At 43.7% G+C, this 12,321-nt stretch overlaps 1 protein-coding gene across 9 annotated transcripts in view; it reads left to right on the top strand.

Moving 5' to 3' along the window:
• robo2 (roundabout, axon guidance receptor, homolog 2 (Drosophila)) overlaps positions 1-12,321 on the top strand; it is a 1,315,623-nt gene that overhangs the window by 1,230,912 nt on the left and 72,390 nt on the right. For all 9 annotated transcript variants that reach the window (XM_063050228.1, XM_063050229.1, XM_063050235.1 and 6 more), the window contains one exon: positions 7,719-7,875. In XM_063050228.1, coding sequence (XP_062906298.1) covers positions 7,719-7,875 — 157 coding nt within the window. The remainder of the gene's footprint in view (positions 1-7,718; positions 7,876-12,321) is intronic.

The raw sequence follows: 12,321 nt of genomic DNA on the forward strand, positions 1-12,321 counted from the left end.
TCCCTTCCACATCTAGCCTGTCTAGGCCTTTCAAAATTCAAAAGCTTTCAAAGAGATTGCCCCTCATCCTTCTAAATTCCAACGAGTACAGGCCCAGAGCCATCAAACTTCCCTCGTATGATAACTCTTTCATTCCAGAATCATTTTTATAAACCATCTCTGGACTCTCTCCAAAGCCAGCACATCTTTTCTTAGATGAGGAGCCCAAAACTGTTCACAATACTCAATGCGAGGCCTTACCCATGTCATATAAAGCCTCAGCATCACATCCCTACTCTTGTATTCTAGACCTCTTGAAATGAATGCTAACATTGCATTTGCCTTCCTCACCACTGACTCTACGTACAAGTTAACCTTTAGGGTGTTCTGCACAAGGACTCCCAAGTCCCTCTGCCTCTCAAATTCCTGCAATTTCTCCCCGTTTAGAAAATAGTCTGCACATTTATTTTTACTACCAAATTTCATGGCCATGCATTTTCCAACATTGTATTTCATTTGCCACTTTCTTGCCCATTCTCCTAATCTGTCTAATTTTTCCTGCAGCCTACCTGTTTCCTCAACACTACCTGCCCTTTCACCAATCTTTCAAGAATCGATAGATTCTGCCATTGTACTGGGTGACTGGAAAATTGCAAATGTTACTCCGCTATTTAAGAAGGGTGGGAGGCTGCAGAAAGGAAACTATAGACCTGTTAGCCTGACATCAGTGGTTGGGAAGTTGTTGGAACTGATTGTTAGGGATGAGATTACTGAGTACCTGGAGGCACATGACAAGATAGGCCAAAGCCAGCATGGTTTCCTGAAAGGAAGATCCTGCCTGACAAACCTACTGCAATTCTTTGAGGAAATTACAAGCAGCCTAGACAATGGAGATGCAGTAGACGTGGTGTACTTGGATTTTCAGAAGACCTTTGACAAGGTGCCACACATGAGGCTGCTTAGCAAGATAAGAGCCCGTGGAATTACAGGGAAGTTACTAGTGTGGATGGAGCATTGGCTGGTTAGCAAAAAACAGAGAGTGGGAATAAAGGGATGCTGTTCTGGCTGGCTGCCAGTTACCAGTGGAGTTCCACAGGGGTCGGTGTTGGGACCGCTGCTTTTTACGATGTATGTCAATGATTTGGACTATGGGATTAACGGATTTGTGGCTAAATTTGCCGATGATACAAAGATAGGTGGAGGAGCAGGTAGTGTTAAGGAAACAGAGAACCTGCAGAGACACTTAGATAGTTTTGGGGAATAGGCAAAGAAGTGGCAAATGAAATACAATGTTGGAAAGTATATGGTCATACACTTTGCTGGAAGAAATAAATGGGCAGACTATTATTTAGATGGAGAGGGAATTCAAAATGCAGAGATGCAAAGAGACTTGGGAGTCCTCGTGCAAGATACCCAGAAGGTTAACCTCGAGGTTGAGTCGATTGTGAAGAAGGCAAATGCAATGTTGGCATTCATTTCTAGAAGTATAAAATGTAAGAGCAGGGATGTGATGTTGAGTCTCTCGAGGCACTTGTGAGACCACACTTGGAGTATTGTGTACAGTTTTGGGCTCCTTATTTCAGAAAGGATATACTGACATTGGAGAGGGTTCAGAGAAGATTCACAAGAATGATTCCAGGAATGAAAGGTTTACCATATGAGGTACGTCTGGCAGCTCTTGGGCTGTACTCCGGAAAATGAGGTGGGGACGGATCTCATAGAAACGTTCTGAATGTAAAAGGCCTTAACAGATGGGATATGGCAAAGTTATTTCCCATGGTAGGGGATTCAAAGGACAAGAGGGCCCATCTTTAGGATTAAAGGACGTCCTTTTAGAACTGAGATGCAGAGAAATTACTTTAGTCAGAGGGTGGTAAATCTGTGGATTTTGTTGCCACGAGCGGCTGTGGAGGCCAAGTCATTAAGGCAGAGATAGATGGGTTCTTGATTAGCCAGGGCATCAAAGGGTATGGGGAGAAGGCAGGGGAGTGGGGATGGCTGGAAGAATTGGATCAGCCCATGATTGAATGGCGGAGCTGACTTGATGGTCCGAATGGCCTACTTCTGCTCCTATATTTTATGGTCTTATAATCTTCATATCATCTGCAAACTTGGCAACAAAGCCATCTATTCCATCATCTACATCATTGATATAGAGCATAAAAAGAAGTGGTCCCAACACCGACCCCTGCAGAACACCACTTGTCACTGGCAGCCAACCAGAAAAGAATCCTTTTATTCCCACTCGCTGCCTCCACCAATCAGCCAATGCTCTAATATGCCAGTAACTCTAACGCTATCTCTTTCAGATCCCTTTGGTGCGGTCCATCTCGACCACGTGACTTATCTGTCCTTAGGTCTTTCAGCTTTTTAAGCACCTCCTCCCTTGTGGTAGTAACTGCACTCACTTCTCTTCCTTCACACACTGCAGCATCTGTCACACTGCAAGTATCTTGCACATTGAAGACCTGATGCAAAATACTCATTAAGTTCATCTGTCATCTCCTTGCCTCCATTATTATTTCTCCGGCCTCATTTTCTAGTGGTCCTATATCCACTCTCATCTCTCTTTTATTTTTTACATACCTGAAAAAGCTTTTTCTATCCACCTTGATATTATTTGCTAGCTTGCTTTCATATTTCATCTTTTCCCTTTGACTGATTCTTTTAGTTGCTTTCTGTAGGTTTTTTAAAACTTTCCAATCCTCTATCTTCCCACTAATTTTTGCTTTGTTTTGCCTTCTCTTTTGTTTTTACATTAGCTTTGACCTCCCTGGCTGCCATGCCAGAGTCCAATACTATTTTGCCATTTAGCTATTTCTTCATTTTTGGAATACATCTGTTCTGCACCCTCCCCATTTTCCCCAGAAACTCATGCCATTGTTGCTCTGTTGTCATCCCTGCCAGCAGCTCCTTCCAATTTACTTTGGCCAACTCCTCTCTCACACCACTGTCATTTCCCTTACTCCACTGAAATACAGCTATATCAGACTTTACTTTCTCCCTATCAAATTTTAAGTTGAACTCAATCGCACTGCAATCACTGGCTCCTAAGGGCTCTTTTACCTTAAGCTCCCTAATTGCCTCTGGTTCATTACATAACACCCAATCCAGTATAGATGATCCCCTAGTAGACTCAATGACAAACTGCTCTAAAAAGCCATCTTGTAGGCATTCAACAAACTCACTCTCTTGAGTTCTCACAGATTTGTTGAGGTTTGTAAGAATGCCCATAGTTATGTGGAGAAGGCAGGAGAACAGGTGGGTTTGAGAGGGAGTAGAAATCAGCCATAATTGAATGGCAGAGATTCGATGGGCTGAATGGCATAAATCTACTCTTGTGTCTTACGGTCTGATGAAAATAGTCGGAGCCCCTCGATATGGAGCTGGTGCAGACTTATGACAACCAAAGACCTCTTTGCGTGCCTGCTTATCTCTCATCCTGGACATTGCTGCACCACCTGCCCTCTGTGAAAGAGCTTTCCCCAGGAAAGCTGAGGTTGATAGGTTCTTGATTAGCCAGGGCATCAAAGATTACAGGGAGAAGGCTGGAGAATGGGGTTGAGAGAGGAAAAAAATCTGCCATGATTAAATGGTGGAGCACTCGATGAGCCAAATATCTTAATTCAGCTCCAATGCCTGATGGTCCAAACCCAATCTGACTCTGACTCCCTGCACTTGTCCTGAACACACACCTGTTCCTGTGGCTGACAGGCCCATTCCTGGTCTGTTCCCGACACTGAACCAACTTCAACCCTCCTCCTCCTTCTCTCACCATCTCACCTTGTTTGAAGTATAAAATGAAGTGATGAATCCTACAGACAATAGTTGGAACAGTCAATCTGTGCAGAGCAAGAGACAGACAGACAGGTATGTTTCAAATGGCATCTCTTGTCAAAGCGGGCCACGCTTGATGCATCCTTTCCGCTGCTCTCTCACCGATGCTGCCGGCTTAGCTGATTGCTCCTAGCGGCTTCCCTTTCCTGCTTCAGAATCCCCGAATGCTCGTTATTCAGCAGCGAGGCGATGCATTGGGGTTAGGGTAGGTTTCATCTCTTTTCCATCGGCACAATTTTGTTCTCAGGAGAACAGAAGGCAGCTTTTCCAGCCTGATGCACCGAGGTCATCATCTGTTTCTGTCCGCCCACCTGGACTCTTTAACTCTTAATAAGCAATGAAAACTATCAATCAGTTAATTTTCAGTCACTACGATTTTTTTTGAGAGAGTTCCAGATTTCCCTTTCTCCTTGCAAAAGAGCTGCTTCCTAAGAAATTGACATGGTGCCATGTGTGTACTTTGATAATAAATTTTTTGAACGTTGGCTCTCAACTTGAGGAACGAAGTTCCATTGAAAACAAACCCAACCTGTCCACTCCTCCCCATAACTGAAATGCTCCACTCCAGACGAAATTCTGGTAAATCTCCTCTGCTTCCTCTCTACCTCAGTCAGATGCAGTGACCAGAACTGCACACAGTTCTCAAGTTATGGACTAATTAATGTTAGAATCAGAATCAGAATTGGCACTGGAGTGTGTGACGCCACTTGTGGGCTGGTCCCAGCACGTTCTTGGTATGTTTGCTAAAGCAAACAATGTCTTCCACTGTATGTTTCAAAATATATGTGATAAATAACTCTGAGTCTGCATAAATATGAATCAGAATCAGATTCATTGTCACGAATTTGTTGTTTTACGGCAGTGGTACACTACAAAACATTAAAAAATGGAAGTAACTCAGTAGGTGAGAGACACACTGCAGCTCTTTGAAAGATAAAGAGAAGAAACATCTCTTTGAAGTACTCGCATAAAACAGATGCCCACAGAATTTCATATAAAGACGCCTACAAAGTCGACAATGCACCAACCAAACCGTGACTAAATGGGTTGTCCTTTCATACGTTGGAAATTATGGCCTGACTGCTCCAAAAAGAGACTTTCTGTCACACACAAGCTAACAGCAATGTTGAGGACAGTACTTTGCAGACGATAAGTACAAAACAAACGATTAGACTGTTGAGTGGAATCCGGGATCAGCCATGATAGAATGGCAGACCAGACTTAATGGGCTGAATGGCCTAATTCTGCTCCCATGTCCTATGGTATTATGGTCTAAGACCACTGTAGTCTAGAAAATCGAATGTGGGGACTGCAGTAAATAATACATCAGCCAAACTGGGAGAAAACTATCCACAGGGATCCATGAACATCAACTGGCTGTGAGAGGCGGCGTGACAAGCTCTCCCTCTTCTCTACCCATGAAGATCGAAAGGGGCACAAATGCGATTGGGCTTCAGAGAAAGTCACAGCACAAGCAAGCACGCGGCATGCAAGGGAATTTCTAGATACGTGGTTTTCCACAAACAATTCTGTGAGCAAACATTTAGACCTCGATTTTATGTATGTGTCGTTGTGGACCAAATGCATGAATTTCACCACAGAACCAATCAGCAACAAGATTTCCTTGCTACGTCACAAATGAGTCTCCGAAATGAGGTCCAATCAGCTGATTGGAGGACACACCACAATCAACAGTGCACTAACAATGTCTTCTTGCGTGGTGACAAAATGTTTGCAAATAAATTGCCAAGATCGGAGAACAAGCCAACCCAGCCACATAAAAAATTCAAATCAAATCAAATCAAGTTTAATCGTCATTCAAAATAGTGAGAAAGGGGGAGAAAAAAAGAGCATGACAAGTAAGAAAACATATTTTTAGTCCAAGATCCTGACAACAAGTCCCGCAAGTTGATGGTTCCCGGCCATCCAGCCTGTAATTCCACAGATCCAACACTGGAGGGCAGCACCAAAGGGAGTGGCTACACCCCACCCCCCCGCCACCCCCCACAACTGAGCCCGGATGCCATGCTACAACACGAGCCCGAGGACTGAGGCCTGGAACAAGAGAAAATCTGCAGATGCTGGAAATCCGAGCAACACACACAAAATGCTGGAGGAACTCAGCAGGCCAGGCAGCATCTATGGAAAAAAAAATACAGTTGACATTTTGGCCCAAAACCCTTTGGCAGGAGGGTCCTGCTGAGGGGTTTTGGGCCAAAACGTCAACTGTGCTTTTTTCCATAGATGCTGCCTGGCCTGCTGAGTTCCTCCAGCATTTTGTGTGTGTGACTGAGGCCTTGTCCTTCTTACAACTGAGGCAACACTGCTGCCTCGCCACCTACGTCCCATGGAACAAGGGAAGCAGGGCTGCGGCAATCAGTGTCCAGTGGGGTTTTGCAATTGTAAGGGTAATGTCCAAGGCTGTCACTCACGGTTTCACTACTTGCCACCTTCGCACCAACACGAAGGCACCAACTGCGATGCCTTCGAATTGCAGGCAGCAGCATGACCTCAACCCAGGTCAGCTCTTCTGAACCCAATCCGTCTCCTGTGGCCAGACCACCGAACACAAATGTATCGGCCTGACAGCCTGGCTCGAATCCCCAGGCCCGACAGCTCGGCTCAGCCCCACCTGGCCCAGTGGCCCAACGTGGCTCTGTTGGCCCAGTGGGCTGACTCACCTTCTCTGAACCACAGGCTGGCTCTTATGGCACCCCAGCAGGTGACTCTGAATAATGAGCAGGTCACTGATGCAGTGGACCTGCCGTACAGTAGTTACTGGAGTCAAGAATAGTCCTACTACATATGGAAACACATTTAACACAGAAAAGAGCACCTTTGGCTGGACCCCGAGAGGCTGCTGTGTGTATGTGTGCCACCATCTTATCTATAATTAATGATAAGAAATATAAAAAATAAATAAGAAGTGTAAAAAGAACAAAATAGTGAGGTAGTATTCATGAGTTACCATGCCTTGGAAATTATATCTTCTGCTTAGTTAAGTATCCCTTCAGTCAAACATGTTCCAAACAAAGACCTTGATTGTCAGTACGGAGCTGATCAGCTGAAGATCCTCTTTCATACTGTGGGACTTTTCTTTAAAGTTGAAGACTGAGAGATGACCTGACAGAGTTTTTAATGATAATGCAGAAGTTTGACAAGGTTTGATGTGGAGGTGTTTCTAATTGCATAACAGACAGATCCCTGGCTCGTTGACAATGCAGGGTCAGTAGTAATTCCATCTTGGGAATTTGGAATAATCTCCTTCAAATAGCAGTCAGGGATAAGGGATAATAATCCAAAAGGGAGAGCTCGCAAGGAAGAGCAGAGGTAAATCTGATGGGAAACTGGATAAACGTACAAGGGGGAATGTCATAGAGAGTTAAGGTGAGGATGGAGAGATCTGAGCAAGAGCAGCTGTGATTAATGAGGTATGATTGGTGGTCAGTGTAGACTCAATGGGCCAAATGGCCTGCTTTCATGCTGTATCTCTCCATTTCTCTAAGACCATCAGAAATAGGAGCAGACTAAGGGCGTTTGGCCCATCAAGTCTTCACCATTCTGTCATGGTTGATTTATTTACCCTCTCAAGCCCATTCTCCTGCCTTCTCCCCATAACCTTTGACTCCCTGACTAATCAAGAACCTATCAACCTCCACTTTAAATATACACAATGACTTGTCCTCCATAGGCTCACTACCCTCTGGCTAAAGAAATTCCTCCTCAACTCTGTTCTAAAGGGATGTACTTGGATTCTGAGACCAGAACAGATTAGGCAGGCATAGTGAGCTGCTAGCATTTTGGAATACTCTGCAAGATTATTCAGCTGTTTATGTACCTGTTTATCTCTGAGCGAACTGATGGTTGAACCAGAGAGCCATAACGTGTCATGGTGTTTGCAGGTGGGAAAAGTGGGAAGAAAAAGAAAAATAAGAACAACATCAAACCACATAAGAACACAGGGTCCAACTGGTCGAACGTACCTCTGCCGCCTCCCCCAGTGCAGCCGCTCCCCGGTACCGAGCTGGACCACTACGTCATGGACCACCACGAGAATGGGTAAGGTTCTCCCTGCTTCTCCTGTTCCGCCGGCCAGTGTTCGCTGCATTGTCTGTTTCTCAGGGACTGCAATCCCAAAGGTGTCCTCTTGGTGAAGGTGCACCCATGGTTTATTATCAACAGCACATCAACTCAAGAGGTGCTGGCAATCCAGAACGACACACGCGAAATGCTGCAGGAACTCAATAGAGCAGGCAGCATCTATGCTGGGGGGAGTAAACAACCGAGGTTTCGGGCCAAGACCATTCATCAGGACTGAGAAGGAAGGGGGCGGCAGTCAGATTAAGAAGATGGGTGGAGGGGAGGAGTACAAGTTGAGTCAGGATTAATAATAATAATAATACAATAAAGCCGATGGATGAATATGAAATATGTAAATATCTGGGATATCAACAAGCAAAGAAAATAAATCACAGTGTGATCAGCATTACTTCAAAGCTTAAGAAAATCTGCCAGAGCTCTGTAGTAAAAATATAACAAAGACAATAAACACTTCAGTACACCTGCATTAACATATTCTTTTGGCATAATATCTTGATCTGAAACTGATCTTGAAAATTTGCAATGTAAAATAAGCACTGAAATGACAGATTTTAGAAAACACTGTGTACACTCGAAAGCACTTAGATGAACCCTACATAGAACAGAAGGAGGAAGAGGAATAGGAGACATAAAACTTTACACAACTGTCAGATAAATCTTCGAAGGATATATTTTCATCAACGAAAACAGGATTCAGCACCCCACGCAAGCATATGCAATTCTGATAAGAAGTACACTCCACTGAACTTAAATGAAAGCACAACCCAGAAAGATGAAGAAATTATCACTATTGAAGAAAAAGTTAACCAATGGAAGAGCATGACTCTCCATGGAAGACATTCCACGATCTGAGGAGACTATATGTCGACAATGAGGCATCAACCAACTGGCTCAGAGTTGGACACATCTTCCCAGAAACAGAGGGGTTCCTTGCAGCAGCAATACAACACCAGGTGGTTAACACAAAAAATGTCAAAAAATACACAATTCAAGGTGATAGGTGCAAAAACAATCCCAACAAATTACAGGATCCTGCAGCAGTTTAATTCAATGATTACTTATACAGGCATAATCAAGTGGCAAACATCATTCACCAATATCTTGCTTAAAATACAAACTCATAAAAGTCACCATATCTCACTATAGATTCAAGCCTGATCCAGTTTTAGTGTCAGTGCCCCACAAATTATATTACAACTGATCCATTATTATAGATAGGGCAATCCATAATAATCATCTGGATGTAATATTACAGGATAAACAAGCAAGAACAACTTACTTAATAAATGTAGTCATTTCGAACACACACAACATACAGAAATCAGTAAGTGAAAAGCACCAGAAATATGCTGAATAAAAAGAGGAAATAGAAAGACTTTGGAACATGAGCAGGATATACGTTGCCACAACAGTAACACCTACAACTGGTATCATCCCAAAGTGTCCACACAATAGCATTAAACAATTAGGGCTACACATCAATATTTATGTAAATCTTCAGAAAGCCACAACTCTAACCACCACTAGAATAGTCTCGCAATTGAGAAATTAGGGTGCTTGGCTATGCTCATACCTCAAGATTTACCAGCTTCAGCAAAGAAAAAAATAATAGTATAAAATAATAGCATAAATAAGTTATTTATAGAACACTTTTCATACAGACAATGTAGTTCAAAGTGCTTCACAATGGGATAAAGTACAAGCATGAAAATAAAAGACAAAAAGATGTTAAATAAAAACAAAGTTAAATAAATGGGTTTTGAGCTGCTGTTTAAAAGTGTGAACTGACTCTGCATCCTGCATGTGCAGATTTCCTCGTGTCTGTGTCCTTTATAGTTTTAGGTTTTGAGTTCCAAAGTTCAGGAATGTAGTTCAAAAGAGCTAACCTATTAATTATCTTTTGAGGGAGATGGTTTACATTTTTTGAGAGAGATTGTTAAAAGTGGCAGGATTGTTAACTAATCATGGAAATCCTTGTGTTTTTTTCTGAGTTAGCCGTGCTTGGTGAGTATCTGGTAGTTGGATTCTGTAAACAACCTGCGGGGTTTGATGAAGGGGGTTTCGAAATTTTGGAACATCTGGGTCTCAAATTCACAAGAAATTTGATGTAATCTGCTTTGATTTTAGAGTGTAAGCGTATGTCTTTCTCCAAGTCTCTACGGTGTAATATGTTCTTGATGTAACCACACGGAGTGCATTAGTTGCCTTGGTAACTTCAGTTATTAAGGGGCTAATGTGATCAGAAAGATTGGCATGGAGCACTGGGCACACTGGGCAAACTTCCATCTCGGATCTTCGTGTTTATCATTGAAAAAATCGTCCCTTTCCAATAACTCCCTCGACCCAGCACAGTGGGGATTTAATTCATTGTCTCATCCATATAACAAAGCAAATCAGCTTCTCCTTTTTCCTGCCAAGTTCCCTCCTTTTGTAAACAGTAGAGGAGTTCTTTACTTCCTGCTGGTTTGAAGGTCTTTTGCTGGATCACGCCCATCTTCCACGCTCTCCAATAAAGACTAATAAAATTACCTTTCCCATACCATGGGTAGAAGCCAATCAGCACCATCTGTGTCCTTCCTCTTCCTTTCCCATCCTACCCTCATGGAGGTGAGACCTCTCAGTGCAAAAGGGTGCAAAAGCAACCTGGGAGGCTGTAACTTAGGGGGTAAGGAAGGCAAGTGTAACGTCGTTTGCTGCTATTAGTATGTAAATTAACCCAGCAATTCATGTCAAGGCAGGGGACTCCCTGCAAGTTGCCGCAGGATTTTCTCTTTTGTTGTTGGCCCTCCAGCAGCCAAATCTCTCCCCCAACCTCCTGTGAATTAAGCCACGCAGGATGTTGGGGCAAGCACCTAACTAGTTAAGGACTCACTGAAACATAGTTCTTGGTAATCCCGTCAGAATCAGAATGCCATCGGGGGACACTGCAAGTCCGTCACCGCCAGGACTACATGTCATTTCCGAAGCTTCTTTCTTGTAGCTATCCAGTTTCTCAACAAAACTCACTCAGGTGTAATACCCTTGTAGGATTTTGTGATAACAAATGTGAGAGATATTTCATGTGCTTAACAGAAGCTGCAGCCCTTTACTTCCATTATGAACAAATCATTACATCAGAGACCATCTCTCAAAGTGAACACATCTCAGTGACAGTGTTTGTAAGTTATATAGAGCAGTCTCCGTTATGAGCAATATGTGTCATCTGTCACCCATTGCATTTCCCTACACCCTAAATGTCCCTGCACAACACCCCGTAAATGGACTTTCCTACCCTCCGTGTTCTGTTGATAATTATTGAGGCAACACTTTCAGTACGCTGGAGGAACTCAGCAGGTTGGGCAGCATCAGTCAAAAACGATGAGTCGACGTTTCGGGCCAGAACCCTTCGTCAGGACTGAAGAATGAAAGATGGGGAAGGATTTGAAGAATGCTTGTAGCTTCAGTTGAAAGACCAGTAATTTGAAAGACAGAGGGGTGGGGCATTGACGTCATAGCCCTGAAAACAATGGGTGGTAGAAGAAGGAGGCGGAACCATGAGGGAGCTGGGGGAGGGGGTAGAGTGAAATAGGGATAGAGGAAGGGAGGGGGAGGGAATTACTGGAAGTTGGCGAATTCTATGTTCATACCAAGGGGCTAGAGACTACCTAGACGGTATATGAGGTATTGCTCCTCCAACCTGAGTTTAGCCTCATCATGGCAGTAGAGGAGGCCATGTATGGACATATCTGAATGGGAGTGGGAAGCAGAGTTGAAGTGGGTGGCTACCGGGAGATCCCGTCTGTTGTGGCGGACGGAGTGGAGGTGCTCGACAAAGCAGTCCCCTAATCTACGTCGGGCTTCACTGATGTAGAAGAGGCCGCACCGGGAGCACCGGATGCAATAGATGACCCCAACAGACTCACAAGTGAAGTGTTGTCTCACCTGGAAGGACTGTTTGGGGCCTTGAATGGTGGCAAGAGAGGAGGTGTAGGGACAGGTGTAGCACTTACGCTTACAACCCTTACTTGATGAAGGGTTCTGGCCCAAAATGTCGACTCATCATTTCTGACTGATGCTGCCCGACCTGCTGAGTTCATCCAGCGTACTGAAAGTATTGGTTTGATCACAGCATCTGCAGATTATTTTGTGTTGTTGATAATTATTGAGTTTGTTCATATGCTCACATTTACTTAAATTTGATTATTGACGTTTGCTCATGTGACCATTCTCTAATTGTTGATTGCCCGTGGATGTTTGCACTAGTGTCTTGTAAGTTGTTGGTTGCTGTTGTGTAGTCTGTTATGGTATTGTCCTGTGTTTGATGCTTGGCACTGAACCACAATCAATTCTGGTGTGTTTCACCCACTGGCAATAAAGTGATTCAGATTCTGATCAGAATTAGGTTTTATTTTCACTGACATACAT

Source organism: Mobula hypostoma, chromosome 6, assembly GCF_963921235.1.
Source record: "Mobula hypostoma chromosome 6, sMobHyp1.1, whole genome shotgun sequence".
Lineage (NCBI taxonomy): Eukaryota > Metazoa > Chordata > Chondrichthyes > Myliobatiformes > Myliobatidae > Mobula > Mobula hypostoma.